The sequence below is a fragment of the Taudactylus pleione genome, unplaced genomic scaffold (genome assembly GCF_031769625.1).
Source record: "Taudactylus pleione unplaced genomic scaffold, aTauple2 ptg000217l, whole genome shotgun sequence".
Lineage (NCBI taxonomy): Eukaryota > Metazoa > Chordata > Amphibia > Anura > Myobatrachidae > Taudactylus > Taudactylus pleione.
In genome coordinates, this window is record NW_028284619.1 from 4,246,389 (window position 1) to 4,274,379 (window position 27,991).

Consider the following 27,991-nt stretch of genomic DNA (forward strand, 5'->3'; position numbering starts at 1 on the left):
ACCCATTACCAGCCACGCACATGGTGCCACAACTACAGTATATCTTGCACTAGGAAAGCCAATCCCGGCCCATTTTTTCAATCCCGGGATTCGGAATTGAAAAAATCTCATCCCCGGGATTACCGGGATTGAGTTGAACATTGCAAATATCATTCTCCTTTACTTTTACAAAGATAAAAATGCTCCAGCACAGAATCACAGGAAAAAAGAAAAAACGTTGTAGCCCTCCCCCATGTTATTTTATTTCTGTGGTGTAGGGGGGCCCTGAAAGTTTTATGTTTTTCCTGTGGGTCTGTGCTTCTGGCCCAAAAGCACAGGCCCGCAGGAAAAAAATAAAACTTTCAAGGCCCTCCAACACTGCAACTTTAATTTCCTAGTGAACCCTACCCTCACCCACAGCCTGCCTGCCCGCTCAGCACCACACTAAGAAAAAAAAATATATTAATTGACTCTTGCAGCGGGCCAGGGCAGTCACACAGCAGCAGCGACCCGCTGCACTCCAGTCTACTCCCCTCCGCGGGCGGACGGGCATGTGCGGCTGTGGATGGGACGGGCTGGCATGGGGCTGTGCAGCGTGATCTCTGACGTCCGGGACTGGCCACCCTATTTTGCATTGATGTTTTTGTTATTGCTCAGCTTTAACTTGACGGATGGAGATGAAACAAAGTGCAGGTTACTTATTTCTAGGAGTCTCCAGTGCAAAATGATGCAGTTTTCAGGAAAATCGGTTCAGTAGTTTTTGCGCCAACTTGCAACAAACAGACAACACAACTCTCTTATTATATTAGTATAGAGCACAGGTTCTCAGACGGTCCCCAGGACCCCAAACAGTGCATGTTTTCCATGTCTCTGTGGATCAAGTGAAATAATTAGCTCCACCTGTGGACCTTTTAAAATGTGTCATGAGTAATGATTACACCTGTGCATCTGCTGGGTGACCTGCAAAACGTGAACTGTGTGGGGTTCTGAGGACTGATTGAGAACCACTGGTATAGAGATATGAAACATGCAGACAGCAGATGCCCAGAATTCCTTGCATTCTGTAACAATCTGGAAGAGCCCTCTGCTGGGCACAGCACATACTGTATTATATCCTGCTTTGATCAGAGAAACATTTCACTTTCTTTCCCTTTGTTCGAACTTTGGCCATTCACAATATGAGCTGACTCTGAAAGAAATGAGCCATGATCTCCAGCTACCGAATGTGTGAGTACATGAGCTGTGGGTTCAGCTGAGGTCTGTGCACATAGGTATATAGGCCCCTATCTATCATAGGGGCGAAAATCCAGTGCATGGATTCAGCTGGAATGTCCAGGATGCATGTGACAATATCGGGATATATGTGACAATATTGGGATACATGTGACAATATGGGGGTTCTAAACAGACTGTTGAACCCTAGGGAACCAAAGAGCTGGCGGTTTAACAGTTAAGAACATGCAACGTGTCTTCTGGGTGGAGCATGGGAAGTACTACAATGTCAGGCATTATGCTGGGTAGCTGTAGTGTGGGGAATGTTAGCGGAAAGTGTTTAGTAGAACTTTGACAGTTTCCCTATAGAAAATATTAACTCCTTCCTCTGCTTTGTCTGAGCCGGATATTTTCCATGTTCCAATCTACATTGCAATGATCACATTCAAAAGCATTTGTAGTAGTTACAGGGACAACAATTACTCTCACATGTAGGCATTCCATATATATATATATATATATATATATTTCAACAGGCAGCACTCCGGAAAAATAACAAGACACTAAGGCAGCTTAAAATGCACTTTTTGTCCAGGAATGATGATGTTCGTCCGTGCAAGATGACGTTTTGCCTCTTTCTGAGTTCCGTTTTTTTGGAGGGAAAAATCCGAACTCCACGTGCAAACTCGAACCTATCCGAGCCTGCACATCCCTAGTTTGAATTGTGATGTTCATATAGTTGAGCGATTATCGGTGGACTCTGCATGCGTTTGAAATGAATTGTGATCAAATGTGACTGTTTTGTGGAAGGTAACAGGGTGTGGTGGCAAAAAACGCAGATGTGTCGTGACCATTTTCATGTATCTGCCTACATCTGCAATCCCATACGAAGAATATGTGCCGCCAGTGTCTTAGGTCCCGCGCACATTCTGTGTGACCATAGGATTACTCATTTGGTCGATTACCGAAGGATCTGCGACAAGCACTGTGTATTCATATGCAGTTGCGTGGATATGCGAGGCCACCAGTGGGCATCTCAGTACATTGCAGGCAGCTGTAGCATAGCATATTTTCGCATGGCAGCTGCGTACAAAATTACAGCTGCTAGTACACTAATGTCCACATCTCAGTCAGGCCCTTGGTGCAAATAAGAAGACAGTTCACTTCTGAGACGCCCTAACACGTTTCTCGGCCCAATTGGGCTGGCTGTTTCCTCTAGGACAGAGGTTCTCAAACTTGGTCCTCAGGACCCCACACAGGTCACGTTTTCCAGGTCACCCATTAAGCGTACAGGTGTATTCATTACTCACTGATACGTTTTAAAAGATCCACAGGTGGAGCTAATTATATCACTTGTGATTCTGTGAGACCTGGAAAACATGTACTGTTTGGGGTCCTGAGGACCGAGTTTGAGAACCTGTGCTCTAGGGAATAGTGTCTCGCTATTTATTTTGTACTTCTTGTATATTGCGACTCAGCATTGAGGGAGCAGCATTTGCAGTGAATTTGAAATTCCTAGGAGCACCTGTATTTTTGTATTTTATTTAAATTTGTGCCTTGTTAATCTGCTACCTTATGTATCATGTGTTCACCACCCTCCTCTGTAGCAAGAACAAGCGTGTTATGAAGGAAAGGGTGAATCGTTGCCTCAGGTGACACAAAATCTAGCGTCACCGCTGGTGTATGTAGCATGTGAGGAGGTCTAAGTGGTATGTGGGCGAGTATTAGAATGCAAGTTATTTGCCTCCTGACAGACGTACAGTATATGCGTACAGTATATGCGTTTTACTTACATCGTGCTTTGGGGCACATTTCTATTAATATGCAATTACTGTACTTGGCCAACGCTTGCGTGCCCCCTCCAGCCTATCTAAGAATAAGGAGATGTTAGCGCAAGTTGCGTCCAAATCTACATAGGCACAGAGCTGTTCAAATTTTGTTGTGCACATGTGTAGTCCAAAAAGAAGTATAATTTGGGAAAAAAGGAAAAAGCCCCATAATGCTTGGATCCTTTGCAGTTAATGAATGAAAACAATGGGAGAATGTCCTAACTAACATGAAGTGAATTGTGACATGTTTGTCACATGGCGTTAAGGCCCTGATTCAGACCCGCTCGCAGGTCTGAAGGGCATTTATTTTTTCTTGGACCGGTCTTCTGACCGCTCGCTAAGCTTTAGCGAGCGGCCAGGTGATGGTCGCGAACATTGGGGCTTGCGACGAGACCCTTGTGGTAGGGTCTCGTCTGCCGCAAGCCCCAGTGAGCTTCCGGCTCTAATAGAGCTGGAAACTCACTACTGACATCACTCGTGATGTCAGTGGGACCGCCCCCAAACGGCAGGCGTTCCTTTGGAAACGCCTCCGTTTGGCCAGCCACCACCCCCGACCCGCCTACCAAACGGGGCGAGCTGTCAATCAATATCGTAAGCCGCCCCTGTTGGATGCGAGCTCCAAAGCAAGTGATTTCTCGCTCGCTCCGGGGCTTGCGCACGTGCAGCGCGCACGCCGCGTATGCGCACTACCCGGCCATCGACCCGCTTGCGAGTGCATAGCGCTCGCGAGCGGGTCTGAATCAGGCCCTAAGTCAGCTCTGAAAACAGTGCATGCAATTAATTCTCTTAGGCAACCTAAAGCTGGCCATACACTAGATCAGCTTTCATCCAACTTGTCTCAACTGTTGTTCAGACAAGTTGTATAAATCAAACCGACTTGACCAACTTGTCTGAACGACCGCTTTCATCTGTTTTCCAGCGATTGGGAGCAAATTGCTGATTGTCATTTGCTCCCATACACTATCAGATTTTCATTCTAACCAACCAACTAGTTGGATGGTGGAAAAAAGTTGGTCTAATGTATGGCCAGCTTTAAGGTGCATACACACGTAAAGATTTTCTGTCCAACCATCGAACTAGTTGATTGGTTGGAATGAAAATCTGGTAACGTATGGGAGTAACTGATGATCAGCAATTTGCTCCTAAATGCCAGAAAACAGATGAAAATGGTCGTTCAGACAAGTTTGTTAAATGTTTGATCTAAATAATTTGTTCAAACAACAATTTTGTCCATTTTCCAGCGTTTGGGAGCAAATTTGCTGATTGTCATTTGCTTTCATACCTTATCAGATTTTCATTCCAACCAATCAACTAGTTGGATGGTTGGACAGAAAATCTTTACGTGTGTATGCAGCTTAAGTGAGGTATTGGGCCCATGAGTATGAGATGGTTGGACACAGTTTCTTGATTTACTTCTTATGCTGGGTACATACTTAATGTTGTGTACCCAGCACAATGTCGTCTGCGGCAGGTCCTGGCAGGGCTGCGTGTACACATTTGCCGATGCTGGCCGCTTCGGAAAAACAGCGAGGGCCATGCTGCATTCACATAGCGGGTGCACACTGCCTGATGTGGACAATATGTAGTCCGATCCGCCAGACTGGATGACATATCGTCTAGTGTGTACCCGGCTTAAGTTCCTGAAGAGCTACAAAGTATCAGAGCAATCACTGTAGGTCATGCCTCACAACTCTGTTGCACACAGGCCCATTTACCATGTGGGCAGGATATGACATGCCCACAGACCTATGAAGTCATAGCCTCTCCATGCCTTTTTCTTCACTGGTGGCCCACTATAGCTAGAATAACACAGCCAGAAAGTCTGGAATAATATATGAATGCAGCACTTGGTGGGCCAATCAGGGGTGGGATTTCGTGGGTCGCCACCATCGATTGCAAAAATATCAACCATCGGTGGTAAACCATTGATGGTTGTTAACCATTGTTAGTCACTGGCCATGCCTACCATGTCTTGGTCTGACAAAATTGTTTATTATATTCTTGATACTTATTGCAATAATCTGGCTAAGTTTATTAATATTTAAACTCATTTAGTACCGTAGACTAGATAAGCCATGCAAACAGAACACACTAAATTGGCAAGCTGCGTTTTAGATCATTTATACCTCTTTTCCACCAAAAACCCGGGTCCGACCTGGTTTTTCAGATATGGCTCCAACCCAGGTCAGACACCATTTACACAGCAGCATCGATCTGGGTTATTCTCAGGTCAGCCCCGTTCACACTGAACCTGGGTCTGCCCTGCTAAACTTGTGAGGTTATAAAAAGTGGGAGGTGACTGCTCCACAACCACCAATCAGTTCATTTTAGGTATGACTCAGGTTGGATAACCTGGGTTGCGCCGTTTACACTGCACCATTACCCAGGTCCATCCTGGGTCAGACCCTGGTAGCTACCTGGGTTAGATTGCTGGGTCACTTGACCTGGGTTATTTTTCAGGGACCCTTTAACACTGAGCTACGCCCCGGGTAGACCCAGCGAAAACCCGTTTTTGCTGTGATGTAAAAGGGGTATTAGATGTATATTTCTTGATAATTTAGATGTATATTTCGTTTGACCTGGAAAGTGGAGAAGTTGCCCATAGAAACCAATACTACATTCTATAAAATGATAGCTAAGAAGCTGATTGGTTGCTATGGTCAACCACTCCACTTCTCGACTCTTCAGACGGTTTGATACCTCTCCCCCTATGTCAGGTATAATGTATTATATTTTACTGGTTTTGGTATATAAAATTACATTTTTGGAGATTTTGATTGGTTAGGATCTGCTCATTATTCCCTTATCTTACACAAAAACAAAACTGTTTTGCTTTGGCAGTGGACATAAAAGTGTAATATTGATGGAGCAGGACCAACTGGGCTGAGAACTGCAGGCACTCAAGGGGTTAATGCTCAGAAGTTGAAGCTTTGGAAGTTGGTGAATGCTGCAGTGCACAGGAAGGAAGCTGCCAGCAGCCAGAGCCAGTCATTGGCAGTAAATTCCACCTTAAGCCTTGCAGCCGGCAGGGGGAGGGTTCTCTGGGTGTAACCTGAAGCATAGTAAGGGCTGCTGGGTTTGGTTTCTTGCCGCTGTCACTGACACTCACCATGGGAGGGACAGACAGACACCCAAACAAGGAAGTTCTCCTTCGAAGATTATATTCTCACCCCTGAGAGGCTGCAGCACTTCCTAATCTCACCATGTCAGGTCAGTGATCCAAGCCCACCCCATGGTCATTACTGCATGTGGAGGGGAGCTCTGACCCTGCCTGTAATACAAAGTTTTAATAACTGACATTGGGCAGCTTTGCTGCATGTCAGATAGAGACAACAACTGTTGTGCATCTGTGGTTATCAAATATTACAAGTCATGTGCTTTGTAAAAATGTCCCAGTCATCTGTTAGAGAGGTGATCTGAGGACTGGAGTCACACTTCTTCCACAATGTTCCTGAATAATGATAAATCGTGCTACTAAAATGTTCCATGACCTGCTGCGAGCAGTTCATTATTAATCCTTTCCCAGGACTTCATATAACCTCTGGGGTGACTGAGTAGTATATATAAGCTCACATAGCTGACGGCAGTTTCTGAATTCATCTCTCTGTTTACCTACAGTCCATGATTTGCAGAGTCTTTCACCCCTTGCATGTGTCTTATTTATACATTGGGTTGCTGCAAAGTGCCATTCTGCAGAACACATTATCTGCTCCACTGAGGAATTGTCCTGGCAGCTTCGACTAAGTAAAGACGTATTTCTTGCACCAAATTTTTAAATATATATATATTATATATATATATTTATTATATATTTTTTATTTTACTTAGCCTCCTACAGTCTTGTGTGAGGAGTTAAGTTTAGGACATGGCTTGCACTCGCCACCTACTGTGCATTCCTTAATTAGAATAAATAAAATAACATTGGCGTACTATTACAGTCCAGCACCGCCTGTCAGTGCCATGCTCCTACCCACCCAGTGTGATGTATCCAACTCTAGTTTTCAAAAGGTCTTTCAATACCAAACTCTCTTTCATTTTATACTAGTGAACCGTTGTTGACATTTATTGGCTCCTGCTAAAAATAAAAAAGTTCAATAATGCTGGGCACACACTAGACGATTTCTCAGATGAAATGGTGAATTGGACCGACCTATTATCCGGATCATCTAGTGTGTGTGCACTATGCGCGCTCCTGTGTGGCGACATTGGGGTCATTCCGTCGGGCGCTCATGCACGGCAGATGGAGCGACCCAGCTGCCGACACCAGGAGGGTGCATGGTGCAGGTGTATGATATATCGTGTGGTCGGACACTGGATCGTGCAGTGTGTACGGACCGCCTGATATATTTTGCCGTCCTTTCTTCCGTTGTCGCAGTGGTGGGTTCAGCCATGTGTACCTAGCTTAAGATTTTTAGAAAGAAACTAAAGTAAACAGAGTATGTACTTACTGTACCATGATGCCACTAGAGTTAATATTTTTTGCTGGTTTGACAAAAGACCAATTTCTATTAAAATATCTTTCCTGTAAATCAAGGATGTCAACGCTTGGGGTTTTAATTTATGGTTAATGTACAGTTTTCTACATCTAAACTCTAATCCTAGCCACTTAATTGCAAAATGTAACTTTCTCCTAAATGGAAAGCGCCAGGCAACCAGAGCTGATTCGTAACACGCACATCCACTAGGCGACTGTGAAACGAGAGCACGACTACGACATTGTAATCATGCAGTCGTTTCACAGTCTGTGATGTGCCTACACTAAACGATCAGTCGTTCAGTGTAGGCACATCAATCATCAGCTAACATGGTCAACCTGATAAAGTCGTCAGGTTGACCAGCATGTTCAGGCGATGATAGATGTCAAAAACGAACAGCGCGCACGCGCATCACTGGTCGTTTTTTACATTAAACTGCCCCATTTGCGGCCGATTAACAAGCGATTGAACGATAACGATGTCGTGTTTCTATTTTTTTTTATTTACAGCATTTTATTTAGAAACCTGAGATCATGCTCCAGGGAAGTTTAAAATGATTATTTCCCAGCTGCAGACACCCATTTGCACGCTTCTGGAGGTACCCCACACAAAACAAAGGGAGAGCATACAAACTGTATGTAGTTTAATTTGCAAAATTTAAGAAATTTGGCATTGTCCTTTATTACTTTATGTACCCTATTAAATCACTGTATATTTAGAGTTTGCTCCTATTTTCTTCAATTGCGAGGAGTTGGTTGGGCTGGATCTTTGCTAATTTTAGTAAAAGAGAAAACTAGTGGATTTCACACCTCCCCGGGCTCTCGGGTATATTTACTAAAGTGCAGGTTTACAAAAGTGACCAATAGCAACCTATCAGATTCTAGCTATCATATTCTAGAAGGTGCTAGCTAAATGCTAAGTAGAATCTGATTGGTTGCTATGGGCAACATCCCCACTTTTGTAAACCCGCACTTTAGTAAATACACCCCATGGACTAGCTCATGATACAGTAGTTTTTTCTTTTAATTTGCGCTATATTTACTTACAGGTCACCTTGAGAAACCGTGGTACAATGTTAGGAATACAGGTTAAGCTGGCTTTGTGATTGCTGAAATACAATTTTGAGGGCTTGTTAGCTATTGACAGTTACAACACTTAAATACATTCACTAGGTGTTTACTGCCCATCTTCAGACAAGGGATTTATTACTACAGTATGTGTGACTAAAGATTATGTATATTTTATAGGGGAATAAAAGGACTCTGCCTGTCCATATATAAGAAAATACATTAAAGTGAACTAAAAATAACTGAAAACTATGTATGAGGGGACGCGGACTGAGGAAGGGGGCCAGGGACCTAGGGGGACCCGTGAAAATTTTGCTATGGGTTCCTGCTAGGTCTAGTTACGCCCTTGTTAATAACTGTAAAAGTTGCTTAAAAGTCTGTAACTATAAATGTGGGAGGGACTTTCACAGAAATATGACAGTAAGTAGGATGACCCTAATTTAAGAAGCAGTAAAAATTGCTGTCTGTACTCTGGTACTATGTGTTCAGGATCCTTGTGCAGCAAGTTTAACCTCCAAACAAATCACTAACATTCTTCCTTATTGTCACAATAATAGTATAGAGCTTTGGCAGTTTGGTGTTGGGTCTGTCCCCTGCTTCACCCACCTTTTGCACACTCACAAAGATCTTCTGTCTGTAATTTACAGTAGCAGAGATCCAAAACTGGAGTCTCTACAGCTTCTGTACTCTCCTGCTAAGTACAGAATCGAACAACATAAAAATCTATGGGGCCGATTCAATTCAAAACGATGAGCCGCTGAGCATAGCCTCAGCCAGTTTCATTTCTATGGGATGCGAAGGACCACTTGCGATGTAGATGGATGTACATCAGGTCCAGATTAAGGATTGTGGGGGCCCCTACCAACAAAATGACATTATGCCACACAGTACCTTCAGTATATGTCACACAGCCTGGCAGGCTTCTGATGCCTCTGTGGCCTCACGGTCCTCCGGAGTGTGGACGGGGCTGCTGCAGACAGAACAGCTCTCTGTGGGATTTATGTATCACGCAGTGAAAAGCATGGAGAAATGAACTAGTGGAGAAGTTGCCCAAGGCAACCAATCAGCTCCTATCTATAATTTTATAGACTGTACAGTACTTGATAAATGCTACTTCAGAGCTGATTGGTTGCTATGGGCAACTTCTCCATTGGTCCACTTTTCCATGCTTTTCACTGCTTGATACATAAACTCCTGTTTCCCTTGTTGCAGATATAACTTGTTGCTTCAGGTACTCGAGTGCCGCTCCAGTCTGCAGTGCATGCTCAGGATGCCAGCGTATCCAGCAACAGGTGCCCCCTTAGTCCAGCACCAGCGTACATAGCCTGTAATTGAATTGCTCCCCATATTTCAATGCTGGACCCTACCGAATAGTATGAATGGTGGGAGTTCTGGGGGAGAGAACACATCAAAGTATCTTTGTAGGTGAAGTAGAGGGGTTTATTGATTTAATAGTTCTAATGTGACCAGCAATGGCCAGCAGGTGCTGAGGAATCATTCATTACAAACACAAGCCACATGACGCCCTGACCTTATAAACTTAATAAACTCAATAACCAGCGCCAACACTGGCCAGCCTGGAGGGATTATCTTTATGACAGGCTCGCTATTGGAGTAGGATTAACTTTTTATAGTGAGGAAGTACTCCCAGACCAGTCATCACAGGCCAGATGCCTATATTGGAGGAATGGGGTCAAAAAACAAAAAGAGTCTAGACATACATACACTTCAATAAGTTATCAGACCTGCGGGTATATTTACTAAAGTGCAGGTTTTTAGAAGTTGAGATGTTGCCCATAGCAACCAATCAGTTACCTAGCTATTATCTTGTAGAAGGGGCTAGAGAAATGATAAGTAGATCTGATTGGTTGCTATGGGCAACATCTCCAGTTCTAAAAACCTGCACTTTAGTAAATATACCCCCTGTGCTGGAAAGTGCTGGGACTCTTTCAGACTCACCTTGGTGTTTCGGGTTCATATTGGTTATAACTGAGACTGTCAAGATATTCATTTAGGACTAGTGCATTTGTAGGTTGTTCTTACAATTTTTTGTTAATGGACCTATACTTTTATTTTTAAAAAAGGTGGAGGGGACATGTTGTATTTGGTTAAAAAATAAAAATATGTTTTCGCAGAACTTGTGTTTTTTTTTTTTTTTGGTGGTTCCTAATAGTTAACTGTGGTATCCCAAGGATAGACAGGAAATGTCTGTCTTACCTTTGTATCTCCTGTTGTTGATAATGAAAAATTGTTTAAAACAAGCCACAATCTTCCAGCGTAAACATGGCTGCTTCAGAGCGCTGGGGCCATGGGTTCCATCCCAATATGGGCACTATCTGTGTGGAGTATGTTCTTCCCATGTTTGTATGGATTTCCTTTGGGTGCTTTGGTTTCTCCCGCTGTCCAAAAGTAAACTTATAGCTTATTCAGTTTTATTTATATGGCGCCACAATGGAGAGTTAGTAAGCGCAGAGGATATGTCCATTTTTACTGTATGATATTAAATAAATACAGTCCTGAGTAGGAGTTCCAAACTTTGGTTGTCCTGGAAGAGCCTGTTGATGAGGAATTTGCAGAATACAAGTGTAACAAGGGAAGGATAAGACTTTAATGGTTTCTTGCATTCTGTTCTACTGAGTTTCTGGTGAATACTTTAATGTCTATTTCCTATCCAAATAAAAATTTCAACATAGCACGTTAGTCATAAGCTAAGGGCCTGATTCAGAGCCGGACGCAATTAGCGCTCGCTCGTCCAGAAAATAGGGGTGGCTATTCAAATCAACCGTTCGCTCTTTGCGGTCTGTTCATGCCTCTAGGTCTGAACGAGCGAATAAAACTTGCGGTCGTTTTTTGAAAAAATACGCCCCCTGCATGCATCCTACGTCATGTCCGCTATTTATTAGATTAATCGAGTACATCGACCAGGGTATGAACTGCTCACTATTCTTGGGGTTGGTTTTTGCAACCACAATTTTGCGAGCAGTTCTGGCTATAAAATAACCCAGTGACGTGGTCAATGACGCTGCTGTTTTAATTATGCACACCCATAAAACGCCCGTTTTGACCTTTAAGCACGCCTGCGTTCGGATCTCCACGCCCTGTTTTCAAGCACCTTCCCCTGTTACCACCCACATATACCTACTCCTGTCACTCAGATTATCAGGCATTCGCTATTTTGCGAGCACATGAATTTCGACCGCACTGACTGGTTCGCGCATGCGTATAACGATCCGTACGCATGCGCAGTTGGGCAAACATCGCTCGGAGCGAACGAGCGGCTCTGAATCAGGCCCTAAATGAGATGAGTCAGCGAGATGACCAATAAGAGGATTAGTGTGCAGTGTGTTAGAACTCCTAAGTAAAAGACAAACATGTCTTCAGATTTAATGTTTCGGATTTAGGACTTCTTTTTCCTGCAATGAATCTGTATTTGTAAACTGTTACCAATGCATTGAAAACAGGCTTTAATTCATGTAAACCAGGGGTGGGGAACTTTTTTTCTGCTGAGGGCCATTTTGAGATAGATAGATATCTGTCTATCATTATATACGGTCCTGGTTTAGGCCATGCCCCCTCCATGTGATGTCACATGGGGGCGGGACCACAATCGCCGTTGATTACAGCAATGCCGTAAGGGCAGCGGTGTGACCGTCTGAAGTATTCTAAGGACGCTCCAGGCGGCACTGCTACATAGATTCTGGCTGCAGGGTCCCATTCTAGGCACCATGCTAGCCAGATGAGGCTAGCAGAAAAAAGCTCTGAGGGCCAGACCAAATGATACCGAGGGCCTTATAAGGCCCCAGGCAGGAGGTTCCCCATCCCTGATGTAAATTGTGCTTTCTGTTGAGTTGTTTACATGTGCAGTTTAAAATATATGATGGTTCCACTTAAAAAAAAAAAGAAAAGAAAACTTTTCTGCAAGTCTTTAAAAATGTTGACGTTAAAACTTAAAACCAATTTATACTTTTTCAAATGCATGAAACATTATAAAATCAATGTTTCCATCTACACTAATGCTGACTATTATCATTTTAGGATCACCCCTTTTACTAATTTTAATGTTTGTTTCATACTAAAATATGGCTAGTTTTTGTCCTAGTGGTGAGAGTGAAGGAGGGCCATGATAGTCTGTTTTGTTACTGCCAAACACTTTAAAACGTTCTCATTAAACTGAATAATTCCTACATAATGCATTAACAGGATTCTGCACTACGATCCCACTGAAAGCCTATGCTGTGGCCCTTTTTGTGTAATAGTCAAGTCTTGTTACAATGATGCACTGCAGCCACCCGCCAGCACAGCAATGACCGCATAACTTTAGCCCTTGAAGCTCATTTAAATAACTTGACCCACAAAACAAAATATTGTTTTTGTATGTGGGCACAGTTCTAGGTGCCCAGGTACTAGTGTCTACTCTGCTTTTAGCAATGGGGCCCATACATCTGCACCTGATTGCCACAATTCCCCATTTTTGCCAACATCGGAGAATCGTGGATATTCAACATGTTATGCAATCTCGATTCCCTGATCCCTTTCCCTGATTCTTGGAAGGATCGCCTGTCATTGATGGCCATCGGATCGCGGGTCGTCGGATTGGCAGAATGGGAAATCGGGGCCATAGATGTATGGCCCGCGTACGTCTGGGTACTTTCAGCCAACTCCTCCCATCAGTACCTGCTGCCTTTTTCAGTTGCTAAGGATATTGTCATTGTTACTGGCTGAACCAGGGCTGTAAGCAGTGTGGCTAGACAATGACCACATATTCATGTCAATGCTGTCATCAGGCAACCAATTATTTGGAACCTGCCCATTCAAATACTGTGTGAAATGTATCAAGGCTTGGAGAGAGAGAAAGCACTAACCAATGAGCTTCTGTCATATTATCATGCACAACGAGTTTTAAAACTCGTTGCGTATGATAATCAGCTCCTAACTGTCATCTGGTTGAAAAATGACAGTTGGGAGCTGATTGGCTGGAGCACCATTTATCATATGCAACGAGTTTTAAAACTCGTTGCGTATGTTAGAACTCGTTGATAATTGGGCCCCATAGTCTGTAAAATTCCAGTTACAGTAGAAGCTGGTAGGTTGGTACTTTATTTCTTTCCACGTTATCACTTTATCTTTCTCGAAGGTTTGATACACCCCACCCCCCCCACAGTAACAGATTGACTTTTGTCCACAGATGCAGACATTTGGGGCTAATTTAGTCAGTAATGGCAAATTTTCCTGGCAATCAGGACAGATGGGCATTATCTTCAGAATGATCTGGCAAATCAGCTTAAGGCCCCCATACATCAGCAATTGATTGCTGCAATCGTGCAATTTGCAATCGATTGTGTAGAAAAATCTTTCCCTTTTTCAATTGATTGCAGATTGCAGAATTGCCACAATCAATTGAAAAAGGGAAAGATTTTTATACACAATCGATTGCAAATTGCACGATTCCAGCAATCAATTGCTGATGTATGGGGGCCTTTAGGTGGTGTTTCTTTAGAGAAGTCCCACACCTGGCTGTCTCTCCCTGTCAATAGACTGCATGAGTACACCTGCAGATGGGGATGGGGCAGCGCTCTGTGAGGAAGCTGTTGTCCCACCAGGTTTTCTGAGTGGAAATAGCAGGGGCAGGAGGAAAATTGTTATCAAAACCCTCAGATTCAATACAGATTTGTAGCACAATGACTGTCAAATGTAATTGCTTTGCCTGAGTGCACAGAGCCAGATAATTGATTCCAGAGAGGTCTCTGGGGTTTTGTAAAAGGATTTTGATAGTCTGTGAAAATATAAGAAAATGTCAGTTTCCTTATGAGGCTATCGGAATAAAATGAAAGACGGATTAAAGATTGAGTGAGTGACTGAAAGTATCGATCTGAACAGCTATCGCTAATGAATCATTTTCACGCTCACTTGGTTGACTGTTCAATCCCAAACTTAAAGATATTGTAGTAGAAGGTGAACTGTATTCTGTTACTGTTCTTTAAATGTTGTCCTGCCCATTGGATTTTACCTCCAGAATTGTGCCATATTTACAGCAATCTGTGTCATTTTCTAATAAAAACTTTATCAAACCCATTGGGCCTGAGGGCCTGATTCAGACCCGGTCGCAAGCGCTGTGCGATCGCAACCGGGTCGATGGTAGGCCAGTGCGCATGCGCACGACGGAGCCGGCTCTGTTGTGTGCATGCGCGAGACCCGGATAGCGACGGGCAATCCGTCGCTCCGGGTCTCGTACCAAAGGGGGAGTGCTGTCGATGTTGAGTGACAGCACGCCCCCTTTGGTGGGCGGGCCTGTGGCATGGCTGCCCAGATGGAGGCGTTCCCACGAAAGCGAAAGCCGAAAGCTCTCTGGGGCTTGCGGCAATGAGACCCTACCACAAGGGTCTCGTCGCAAGCCCGATGGTCTTGACCATCGCGACCATCATCTGGCCGCTCGCTATAGCTGTGGGTGGTCACTCACAGCTATGCCAGCGGCCAGGAGGCCGTTCTGAAAAAAAAAATGCCCGGCCCTGATTCAGAGGGAGTGCTCTGTAAGAGCGTCCGGCTCTGAATCAGGGCCTGAGTCAGGAGCTGCAGCACTGTGTGTGCATATCCTTTGCCGGTCCTGCATCTGTGACTTTATGCTAAAGCCACTCCCTGGTGTACAGCCGTGCGTCTGAATGTACAAGGACTGAGACGCACACTTTATGCATCCTTAGATGCTGAAATACCGCTTGGTGCACCTTAAGTCGCAACCATTAGTCGCACCATTGAAACTTGCACCAGCCCCGTGCTAGGTTCAGTTTCTTCGTCAGAATATTGTCGTCAGTGTACGCGATTGCACATTTGGGGGCCTGATTCAGAGATGGACACTTTTGCACAGTGATGCAGCTGCTGTGCAGAAATGCTAATGTCCGCAGGAGGCATATGAGGAAAAGACACCTCTTGCCGCTATCTCAGATCTGATGCCTGCATCCGAAAATGCAGGATTGGATCAACACCGTGACCATCGGCCGCCATGTTTGCAGCATCTGCCATCCGAATAAGCCTAAGCTTGTGAGGCCAGTAAATCTGCATCAGAAGACACAGATGCTTACCTCGGCACTGCCGACACCCCCCTGTTTTCTGGAAACGCAGGCAGCGCCGCCCTGTCCCCAAACAACCGCAGCAGGTCAATCATGCTGCGGCTTGCGATCTTGCAGGACTTGTTTTGCACATGCGCGGTACAGGTCCCTCGCATGTGCAGGACACCCACCATTGAGGTTGTACAGTATGCAAACCACTGGGTTTGCGTAGAACACTGAATCAGGCAGAGAGTCCATGCCTGCGACACGCCCATAAAATGGACCATCTCCCTGTGTCTGAATAGCCACCTCCCAGTAACTGCCCAATATATTTCCAATACTTTTTCGAGTCCCTGCATTTCAATCGTGACTTTGCACACACACACCATTTGACGCATGCGATGTGCAACATTTTCACTATATTGTCGCATCCGAAGTTGAAAAACCTCAACCATTTGCTTGAATATTGGCATTGCTTCCGATTCAGAATCTGACCCATTGAGTGAGATTCAGTTAAGCATGGCGCTCCATTGGACCCTTGTGCGATGTGCGGCTGTGCACATTGCGGGTAAAATATGAGAGGAAAACCTGGCCTGTTTTTTTTCTCTAACCTTTATGGAGTGTAGCAAAAGCTAATGAGGTTTCCTTCCTACATAACCTGCATTCTATTAGTGTGCAAGGTTCCCATGGAAACCTCCTGGCTAAGTGAATCTCCCCAGTGGGGTAAATGGATTTTATGAATTTGTGCATGGGATATGCTAATTATGAACCTTGGTGTGATTTGCTAGTAGAGAAAAACACTTGCTGTTTTAGTGCACCAATTTGTCCAATTTTGATAAGTTGTTTAAGAAACCTTTTGTTAGTAACTAATAGAGCACATTTCATCAATCTAGGCCCCTCATATACTGACCGGCTTCTACAGGACACTGAATACCTGAAGAGCAACAGGAGCTTGACTGAGCATGTCGTGGACAAAATCATTTTGCAGCTAAATCGTGTCTATCCTCAGGTTCTGTCTAACAAGGAAGCTGAAAGGGTACTGTATTATAATCTGCCTAATGCCATATTAAGGGCCGTATTCAATTAGACGCGAAAAGCCGAGATCTGCGGAAAAGTATTGCCAACCTTGGCTTTTCGATCGGAGGAAACAAGATTCGCCTCTGTTTTTTATAGTGCAAAGCTGAGGAATCCACTCAGAACCCTTGTAGCAACCCCCCCAAAGGAGAACTGTGTCTAAAAATCCCGAGAAAAACCCTAAGAACACCCCAAAAAGTACTTTCATTTTGGGGGCGAAAAAGTAAAAAGTGGTCGGACAAGCATAAAAACTAGCGAAATAGACTTTTTGGGGGTCTGCAAAGATGGGTCAGGTGTTTTTGGGATTGCAGGTACATGCCACAGTTGCGTTTTTCATGTTTTTTTTAACTTCACTTTAGAGACTTTAAAATATGCTAGCACCCATTGTCAAGTACCCCAAATTTGACAGGAATACTTATTTTCACCATAACATACTGCTTAATGTCATTCTTCACCACTTTTATAAGGACGCTAATAGCAAGCAATTTAAGGACCTAAAATACCTTTATTAGGGCTATTAGTACTCCTCTATATTGATCCCCAATGTTTGTGGATCTTTTTGGGGGTTCAGGCTGATTTCCCGACTTTTGACAGCACTTTCTGCCTGTTTCACATTCGTGGTTTGGAATTGAATACGGCAAATAGGGGGGGCGCACACAATATGTTTCCGCGTCCAAAACACACGATGTTGGCGGAAAGTCCGGCATGTGAAACTTTATCGCAGGTGCGAAACTAATTGAATATGGGCCCACTGTACTAAATATTTTTATGCAACGATTCAATTAAGTGAAACAATTTAAGTTAAATTCTTGTACAAGAGACATGATATTTAGAGGCCTATTTATTAATAATTGCAGAACTCCCATGATTATAAATACTCTTATCGCGCCGGTTATTTTCATAATGAACGAAAATATCCCTGCTATGTACTAAACTGAATCGACAGCGACAGTAGTAGCGATACCCTCTGTGAGCTACTTCCCAGGCTTTTTGGAGGAGTCTTTCTTTGTGAAAGACTTCTCCGGGGGAAGCAGAAATGCCCATGTACACAGTGTCAGTTTCTGGAACCGGCCGGAGGCTGCAGTAGAGTGATTGGAAGATCTCTCTCATGCTTGTAAGCTTGCATAGGCTTAAAGCGGTTTACACCATCTGAAGATGATATAAACTAATGGGGCCAAACATCAAAAAGCTTTGCTTTTTGGTACATAGGTGTCAGACTGTAGTCCCCATTGATAGTAATGGGGATGGCGATCTGCAGTGCTAATTGGCACTCTGCAGGAGATTTATGTAAAATATCTTGCTTTGTGCTATTAGTACTTTGCATAGCAACAATTCATAAAATTATGCAGAAACTGCAGTTTCTACAAAATGTATGAAACGTGCTCCATAAAGGGGCTAATTCAGCATTCACGCAAGTGCAAAGCTGGACGCAGATTCCGACTATCTGGAATCTCCTCGAGCACAGGACCTATTCTGCGAATGTGCAGAACGGGTCCTGCATAATCGCACGCAGCCCCTTCTATGCCTCTGCCTGATTGACTGAAGCAGTCTCATGGGAATATTATTGTCCAGGGCTGTTGTTGGTAAAATGCTGATAAGTGTATGGAATTGTTTGCACATATCTGTTTCAAGAATACTGTAAATGATTCTTGTAGCAGGATTACATTGCGTAATGCTGTAGTTTGGAGGGTGTTTACTGTACCGTTAATAATTCTCATTTACAGTTTAGGAGCTTGAAAATCCCTCTCCGCACTCGGCTGTCTGACCTGCTGAAACATCTACAGAAAAAGGGGCAAAAAGAATGTCAGGAGTTCTACAGGGCTCTCCGGAACAACGCGGATAAAGTGTACGCCACACTGCCCAGCAAAAGCAACCTGCGTGAGTTGTAAAAAGCAGAAATTCTGTAACCAGACCATGATCGTGTATATGTGTAATATGTATATTCGGTCATTGAAAACATGATGTGTGTAACATTTTTACTTTTATTTAAACAGCGCAGAATTGTTTTATGTTAAATTAACAATACTGTATAAAACAAACTATATAGAGATTGTCCATTGTTAACTCTGAAGTTTGTTTTGTTTCTCACACTTAAAAGCTATTCCTGTCTTAAGGGTCAATTAGGCGCAAGGTTCTGCAGTAGCACAGGTTATTATTCCGTGTGATGCTTTGGTTAATGATCTGAGAGGTGCAATCAAGAGCTGTTTCCATTATGGTCATTGCCTTTTTTTTTTGCTTGCACATAAACATACTGCAGGAGGCTGCTACAGAACCTCATGGCTAAAAGAACCGCCCCCTTAAACTGAAAATTAAAATTCCACTGATAATTTAAATACCCTATATGACAAGACCCTGATGCCTGAGGCTGCTCTCCTTTTCGGCGAGGCGGCCTTTTCCATACAGGCTTCAGTTTACAACACGTTGCTTACAAGATTGAGGACAGCATTGCTGAATTGCGGGCATCACTCGTCTTACTGAATGAAACCATGTACAGTAAGTGGAGGCCATACACCTACTTTTATATTCTAGACAAAAGATCACTTTGAATACAAATATAAATGGCAAAGAGTTTGTAATTGCTTTGTCAGCAGAAGAGCAATTATTGTGTTCTCCATTAGATGGTGCACAAGAGCCTTTATTTCCTCATTGTTTTGCATACAACTCCGTTAGAAGATCTGCGCATGTACAGATCTCCTTCTGCGATCTCGCTTGCAGTGCTCAGATGCCGGAGCCTGCCAGTCGTCTGTGGGTGAAGTGGGGGCAGCGTCAGGCAGTGTCCCTTAAAACGGGGGCGAGACAGTCCCATTTTCTGAGCGTGTTGAAGCTAGTGGCTGCGTCCTTGTACGCAGCTTCACTGGATTCAGCTAACCACTCAGATGGGCGGAATGGTTACTTTGATGGCCGATGGTCATGCAGAGTGATCAGATGCTGCGTGTTTAGGCGCAGCTGCGGATCACAGAACCCGTCAGGAGGTGTCTATTTGCACAAGACACCTCCTGCGGCATTAGCAAAGGCGCAGCCACTGCGCAATAGCGTACAACTCTGAATTGGGCCCAAAGTCCAAAATATCAGCGTCTGCACAATGGAAAAGATGGGAGGATTTGGACGCATGTTCCTTGATGAATATGAATTAAGAGCACAAGTGCTTTTACATTAGCACATGGATGCAAAAATTAGATTTAGTTTGTGAGGTGATATTGTTTAAATGAAGTCTAGTGCTGGAGAAAGAACATTAAGGGCAATGTTCCCTGTAGGGCACATAACCTGCAGTGCCCCTACACACAGGGTGGCAGGATGGTGCAGAACTCGCCCATATTCTACAAAGCCCATCTTCCGAAGACAATAGCAGCTGTAACAAACACCTCCTGGTCAGCCTCACTGCACAGACACAGCTGCTATCTCTGCTGCACAAATCCAAATGTAGGGACCTTCCTGGCAGGTAAAACACCCACTAGCCTCTCCTCTCCTGGCTTCCTCATACAGAAGTGTCCTCACTCGTCCTTGCTGCAGCCCCTCTCAAAGTGCCTGGTCCCGTGAGACTCTGATGCCAAACCTCTTTTTTGCCATAAATGGTGATGTGACTAGGAAGCACCAGGAGATTAATTTTATATTTTGATATGCAACACTTGTATATCTGTGTGCGACTAGGAGCCGTATTCAATTTGAGCGGACCCGCGATACTTTTCTGCATCCCGGACTTTTCGCCTGTTTTGCAGGCGGAAAAGTATCGCCCGCGTATCCCCATATTCAATTTGAAAGTACGCGAAAACGGGACCCGGCGAAACTTAAACAAGCAGAAAGTACTGTCAGATTTGGGGAAATCAGCCTGACCCCCAAAAGATGCTCTGACATAGGGGTTAGCTATGGTTACCCCCGATTTTGCTTGCTGAAGGTATTTGGTGTTTTTAAACGGGCTCAATAGCTGCTAAATAGCGTTTTTGTATAAGTGGTGCAGAATAGTATTCAGGAGTTTTTGCAGAAAATAACTTCGCCCAGCAAATTTGGGGTACTTGAAAATGTGGGATAGCATATTTAAAAGTTGCTAAAGTTCAGTTTTAAAAAACGTGAAAAATCCACCTGCCGCAAGCACCTGCAATGGAAAAAACACCTGGGGCATACTTTGGGACCCCCCTGGAGTCTATTTAACAAATTTTTAACTTTGTCCTCCAACTTTTTTTATTTTCGTCCCCAAATTGAAAGTGATTTTTTTGGGGTGTTAAGTCTTTTTAAAAAAACTTTTGACGCAGTTTACCTTTAGGGGACTGTCTTAAGGCTGCACGGGGGTTCCCGCAAAGTTGTACCCCAATTCTGCACTTTTTTCCGCTTGCTATTAATAGGCAAAAACTTTTTTGCCTATTACATTACATTGACTTTCTGCCAAAGCGGAAAGTCTTTGAAATTGAATGCGGCGATACTTTTTCGCCTGGCGGAATGACGTCATCGGCGAAACTTTTTCGCCGATTCCGGCTTTTCGCTTCACATTGAATATGGGCCTAGGTCTCTGTATCAGCATGCGAAGTGCTACGATGCAGTGGCCGCAGCTTTTTTCCACGCCAAGTACCGATTACAGACTCGGTTGCACACAGATATACAAGCGTTTCATATCAAAGTAATCAGCACCGTCTCCTGGAGCGTCCTAGTCGCATTGTATGGCAACTTAGACACATTTTCAGCAAAACAAAGATGCCCGACACTAGCAGAGTTGCACAGGAGCTGGCGATTCACTCATGCCAGGCATAAGCGTTGCATGGAGGCTAGATGAGCAAGGACACATCTGTAACTCATAAAGCAAAAGCCTCTCCGGAGGTTCAGTAAAGTAATAGTGAGTTCTGGAGTGACTACAGGAATTTTAATTGGGATGGCCAAGATGTCATCAGTAATTTCACACATTAAATGTCATCATTGATATCGCTTTATGTAATGTCATCAGTATAATCACAGCTGTAATCGTCATCAATGACGATACTATATATTACAGCTATTTTGTAATCAATGATGTCATCTGTACTACTATAATCTTTGAAGTCAACCATTGTGATGCTATCACTGATGTAATGCCATCAGTGATGTTAGTTAATAGTGATTTCATCGTTGTCAACTCATATGTCTATTTTGCTTTCAACAGTGATCTCACCCATTTTCTTGTCTTCACCAGCAATTGTGATGGCACACATTGCAATGTGTCATTGTTGTCATACATACTGATGTCATTATGTGTCAGATATATCACTGATTCTGATGTCATCACTGATTTTGCCAACTGTGATGCATCATTGTCACCCATTTCTTCAACTGTAGAGTCAGATATTAATGCCATCAGTGATGTTGCATTATGTAATGACACCCATTCTATCATCTGTGATGTCAACCATTCTGATGTTGCCAACCCTGTAACCCTGTTATGATGTCACCTATTGTTATATTTCCTACCGTAATGCTATAAGAGGTCACATACAGATTTATCTTTTTAGTAACTGTGATGTCACCATTATGTCATTAAGGGGTCTCTTTGCTAAGCAGTGTTAGGAGGTAGAGAAGAAAGTGATAAGATGCCAGCTAATCAGCTCCCAACTGTCATTTTTCAAACAGCATGTGAGATGACAGTTGGGAGCTGATTGGCTGGCACCTTTATCACTTTCTTATCACTTTTCACTCTATCTCCTAACACTGCTTAGTAAATAGAGCCCTATGTGTCAACCATTGTATTGTTAGGTGGCTTTCAGTAGTATCACCCAGAGGGAAATTTCTCAAACCTCGGAGAAAAAGTGGAGAGCGATAAAGTACCAACCAATCAGTTTCTGTCATTTTACAGGCACTGTTTCAAAAATGACAGTTAGGGGCATATTCTGGATGCAAAGATATTTTTATAAAAGCTTTTTACTGGAAACTTTAAGAGAAGTAATGGTGCCCATAGCACCAATCAGATGTTTGCTCTCATTTTCCAAGTTGATGACCATTAGAATCTGATTGGTTGCTATTAGCAACACCTAATTTTCTACACTGTTAACTGTACTGTAGTAGTTTTTCTGAATCTCCACCATTGTACATCTGTAGAACAGTAAAACCATGCTAATGGTAGCTTAGCACACTGGAGAGCTAGCTCCACCCATTCACACCTACATTTGATCTATCCTAGAACCATATTTGTATATTTTTATTATTTTATTACTTCATACATAACTGCTCTAATGGGGAATTATCCATTTCCCAGAATGCAATTGTGTTTTGTTTCAGTAGACTTTCTCCAGGCCCATAATATCTTTATTTTCTAATTATCCCAGATACCTCAGAACCTGTAGATAGGAGTCCAGTCCAGGAGAAAACTATCCTCAATGACCGAGGTAAGTACAGTAGCCAGGTGGGTGCATGGTGTATGTATCATGGCAGCACCCACACAGAAACACTTCAGTGGGCTATTTTCTTTTCCTCCCTTTCAGAATTTAATTAAAATATTTCCTAATGATGGCACATGCATAATGAGAGACATTTATTTTAGAAAATGGAGCTATTTGGAAATATGACCCCTCTCCTCTGTGAAATTGTATTTTTGGATTTTTAACGTTTCAGGGATGGTATTACGCTTCTGAATTGGTTATACACATAAAATAAATAGAAAGTCTCACAGCCCAATTTCCCGGGCCTCCAGCCATGTGGGAGACACTGCTGTGACTCTCTACCGACAAATAATTTTATTCTCCAGCTGCAGACGGCACAGAACTTTGAAACTCTGGGGTCTATGTACTAAGCCTTGGAGAGAGAGAAAGTGAACGGAGATAAAGTACCAACCAATCAGCTCCAAAATTTCATTTTTCAAACACCGCCTGTAAATGATAGTTAGGAGCTGATTGGATGGTACTTTATATCTCTCTGGAGATGTACTAAGCTGTGGAAAGAGAGAAAATACCAACCAATCAGCTCCTATCTGTCCTTTTTCAAACACAGCCTGTAAAATGACAGTTAGGAGCTGATTGGTTTGTACTTTATCTCTCTCCACTTTATCACTCGCCAAGGCTTAGTATATAGACCCCAAATGTCTTTTTAACACATAGCATTGTGAAATGTGATTACAGCAACAACCAATCAGTGCTCTCTACATATGACAACTCGCTAGAAGTAGGATGTGAATTGAAAGTTGTCCCTGCCCTTTGGGCTTGGTGGCACTCCAACGCCAGGGGTCCTGGGTATCTGACCTTCTGATAATTCACTGGAAATGCTCCACTTTAAAACAAGGAAAATGTAATCATAACCTCATTGTTGAACTAATAACACTATATTTATATATTCTTCCATGAATTTGATATACTAATTCCTTTTACAGGGCCCATCTTCTTCCTGGCATGCTTTAGCATTGCAGCAGGTCTGGCATTTGTAATGTATTACAATAACTCCGGTAAGTGAGCATCACTTTATTAGAAAATAGACTCAAAATTCTATGTTTAAAATGTCATTTCATTATTATTTGTTTTTATATATGGGATCTTGGTATAAAATCTCCCATTGTGTTACTTAAAATGGCTTCTTCTTTTCGGTTATGGCAGGGGGACCCCACATTGTGGGGCTTTCCTTTTAAAGTATTCCCAGCTCAGCCTGTCATAATGTATTGGCAGTGGCTTTTATAAATTCATTTAAAACAGTTGCAAGTTCTGTCCTGATGATTACCCTATCTAGCACCAGCGGCCAAGCACCCTCACAATACGCATATCTCCTAACGGGCGTCTGCAAGTGTCTCACCACCTATATATGCAGCCACTACATGAACAAGCATGTCCTATACTTAGCCTACATTGAAGAATCTCTTCCCTCCATTGTGCCGCCTCTCTAAGTGTGGAGAGTAGTCCGTGTTAGATCTGGGGGCCTGATTTAGAGATGGTCACAATGCCGATATTTTTGCAGAACAAACGATTGTTTCCTATTGCGCATTTGCAAACGCCACAATGCACACACGCAGCGATTGCATTGTGATTACTCTCGTACACAGGAATCACTCGCAAAGTGATTGACAGCTAATCGGGCGTTTGGGGGGTGGTAACAGCGGGGTGGTTAGAAAACTGCAGGCGTGTCTGACCGTGTAAGTGCTGTTTCATGGGCGTGCATACGTATTAGCCCTTGCGATCTCCTTTGCAGCATGAGAGCTCTTTGTGTGAGGAGAGCTGCAGTGTTTGCGGCTGGTCAGACCTACGAGCTGCGTGGCTGCACGTCGATGTTACCGATGTTTACGCTGTTGTATGTCGTCGGACGGATCGAGAAGGCAGCAGTGGGCATCCCTATGCTCGGCTAAGCTTAGGAAGGCATTAGCTTATTTTAGAAAGTGCATTCTGTAAGAGATCCCAGTTGCGAATGCATTAGCGTATATTTCTGAATCAGGACCTGAGACCTATGCTTGCACATTTTTCGTGAGCAGTAGGAAAATGCTTATTTTACACATATAATGGATTTGCATTTAAGCTTCTTTTAAATCATATATCTTCCATTTTGCATAGCTCCTGAAGCTTTTACGTGTATTTTTAAATGTCACCATTTGCTATTCAGCACACTTGTATTTGGTGAAAATTTGATCTGTACTCAATTCAATACGCCACATGGCGCGAAATGCCTGGCGCAAGCGAGCTGCCAGGTCCCGTGTGACTCTGCTAGCGCCGGGTTGTCTTTTTGCTGAAAATGGCGATGAAAAGCGAAAAAGTGAAAACTTAACGTCAGAGAAGTTTTTGCACGATTCACGTGTTTTGGTGCAATATTTTTGTGTCTTTCGTCTATGCGCGCCCCCATTTTTCGCACTATCCTTCTACAAAAACTGACATGGTGAAACCAGCAATAAGTACAGCACATTTTGGGGAAATCAGTATGTACCCCATAAAAATCCTAACTGACATAGGAAATCAATATAGAAGTGATTAGTGGACCTAATGAAAGTATTTTGGGTTCTTAAATTGTTTCAAATGGCTGTTTATATGCATATTTGTATAAGTATGGAAAAATGATAAAAAGCAAGATTTCTTGGAGAAAATAACTGCTGCAGTTAAACTTGGGGAACATTTAAAATGGGTGCAAGTATATTTTTGTGCCTATTAAGTGCACTTTTAAAAATATTAAAAAATACACCTGCTGCAGCCACCTGCAATGTTCAAAACACCTGTCCCATCCATACATAACCCAGTACTTTTAACAAGTCCCCACATTTTTATCCAAAAATAGGCATTTTGCACAAGTTTTCACCAGCCCTGAGATGGTGAAAACAGTTTGCCGGTTTTTGTCTATGGAAATTTCGCACGTGTGAAAACGTTGGGAATAGAATTGCACAATACACATTTTTGTGCAAAAGTTTTTGCCAAGTTGTGGCTTTTTGCATCTAATTGAATCTGGCCCTTAGTCGCAATGTACTGTACTGGGACGCACCAGAAGACTGTGCTGATTATTTTGATATGGAACACTTGTATATCTGTGTGTGACTGAGGCTGTATACGAAGAATACCAGAACTCGGCGTGGAAGAAAGCCACGTTCGCTGCATCATAGCACTTTGTATATAGATTCAGAGACTCAGTCGCACACAGATGTACAAGTGTCACATTAATCCGCACAGTCTCTTAGTGCGTCCTAGTTGCAGAGTAGCATTGGACCTGGCGCTACAAGGGGGGCTGTTTGGCATAACTGAAGCAATGATGTATGAGGACATATCTGTATTTTCAGTGTCAAACTCTGCATAGCACTCAATTGTGGCTAATACGCCCTTGCTGAACTTAACATTGAGAATATGCTTTTGCAACCCAGATATGGTGATGTGTGTTGAAGCTGTTGTGATCGTACTTGTGTATGCACAGTGTTGGCGCAGTGAGAAAAGTAAATATCTGCTCCGTAAGAAGGGTATCTTAATTTCAGACCATCGTGCATACAAGCTTGAATAGATTAACTGAATCTTATTTCATTGCAGAGGTAAAATCGCCTGGGCCAGCCAAAAAAGTATTTGGTTTTTCTGCAATTGGATTTGGACGACGCATCAAAAATATCTTGATATCTTACTTGGAGGAGACGGTGATGAGTCAGTGAAAATCAGAGTTTTTGGATACTTGAACAATTTCTTATGCACTAATTTATACCAAAGATTAAGAACTTTACTAGTCCATGGTGTATGCACTATAACACACCTCCACCCACATAAGGGAGGGGGAAGTAAATGTGGGAGGAGTTTGTTTTCCACATGGAATTTTGCAAAAAAACATTGCCGTCCATGTTTTATAGTAAGCACTTAGGACCAAAGGCGATTGCTGACTGACAAAAAAAAGGTAAATGTGTACATATATTTTAAATAGCATTATATTTACAATGAACCGTTACTGAACAAAACTGAAAGAAAAGATGGGTCAAGTTTAGTCCTTTATTTTTTTTTTGTGTGTGTGTGTATTTGGGAGGGGAGCTCACACGTCTACTTACATTATGTTATGTTAAACTTTTAGTTTTAGAATATTGTTTTGATAAAATTATTTTATAAAATATAGGCGACTTGATGGGTTCGAATTTGAATTCTGGAAATGGCCACATGTTTTGTGGTCTAAAATAAACTGTATTATTCATGTGTTATATACAGCATATTGCAAGTTTGATGCTTTAAGCCAAAGTTTGTACTTTGTTGTGAGATACAGTATTTCCAAAGCAAAGTAGTAATTGCGTTTTCTTTTCATCTTTTTTAATAAGAGGTGATGTTTATGTTTTAAATGGGATTTTTGGTGGAAATGGATTTTATTCCTGATTTTGGAATCTGAAATGGAGCAGTTAACACAAATATAAATCAATATAATAAAAAAAATTGGCTCTAATGTTCCAGCATTTCATTAGTTTAATCACCAACAAAATATGCCCATTAACCATGATTTTAATTTTACCATAAACACCGAAGCTGTGTGAAAGGGACAGTGATTCACTGTTAGAATTGTCAATAACCACTAAGGGCCATATCCAATTAGACGCGAAAAATGCTAAAACTTTACGTCTGAGTTTTCGCACAATTTGTGTACTTTAGTGCAGTATTTTCGCGTCTTTTGTCTATGTGCGCTCCCGTTTTTCGCACTATCCTATTACAAAAACTGTTAGTGGAGTAACTTGCGAAAAGTAAAGGTGAATTTGGGGAAATCTGTCTGTACTCCATAAAAAGGCTAACTGACAGAGGGAATGAATTTAGAAGTGTATTAGTGGACCTAATAAAAGTATTTGGGGTTCTTAAATTGTGTGAAATGGATGTTATATGCATATTTGTATAAGTGGAAAAATGACAATCTTTTTTTTTTTGCCAAAATAAATGCTGCAGTTTTATTAGGGGTACATT

General features: G+C 42.7%; 1 protein-coding gene across 2 annotated transcripts; it reads left to right on the forward strand.

Annotated features, from left to right (window-relative positions):
* Window positions 1-982: 982 nt before the first annotated feature.
* On the forward strand, window positions 983-27,930 carry CARD19 (caspase recruitment domain family member 19). 2 transcript variants are annotated; one of them, XM_088478697.1, is made up of 6 exons: window positions 983-1,206; window positions 16,496-16,638; window positions 18,401-18,554; window positions 22,958-23,017; window positions 23,995-24,066; window positions 26,603-27,930. In XM_088478697.1, the coding sequence occupies exons 1-6, from the start codon at window positions 1,185-1,187 to the stop codon at window positions 26,716-26,718; spliced, it is 567 nt and encodes a 188-aa protein (XP_088334823.1). In that variant the 5' UTR covers window positions 983-1,184; the 3' UTR covers window positions 26,719-27,930. The 2 variants fall into 2 exon arrangements, with proteins under 2 accessions (XP_088334823.1, XP_088334824.1); XM_088478698.1 differs by lacking the exon at window positions 983-1,206 and adding an exon at window positions 5,986-6,230.
* The last annotated feature ends 61 nt before the right edge of the window (window positions 27,931-27,991 follow it).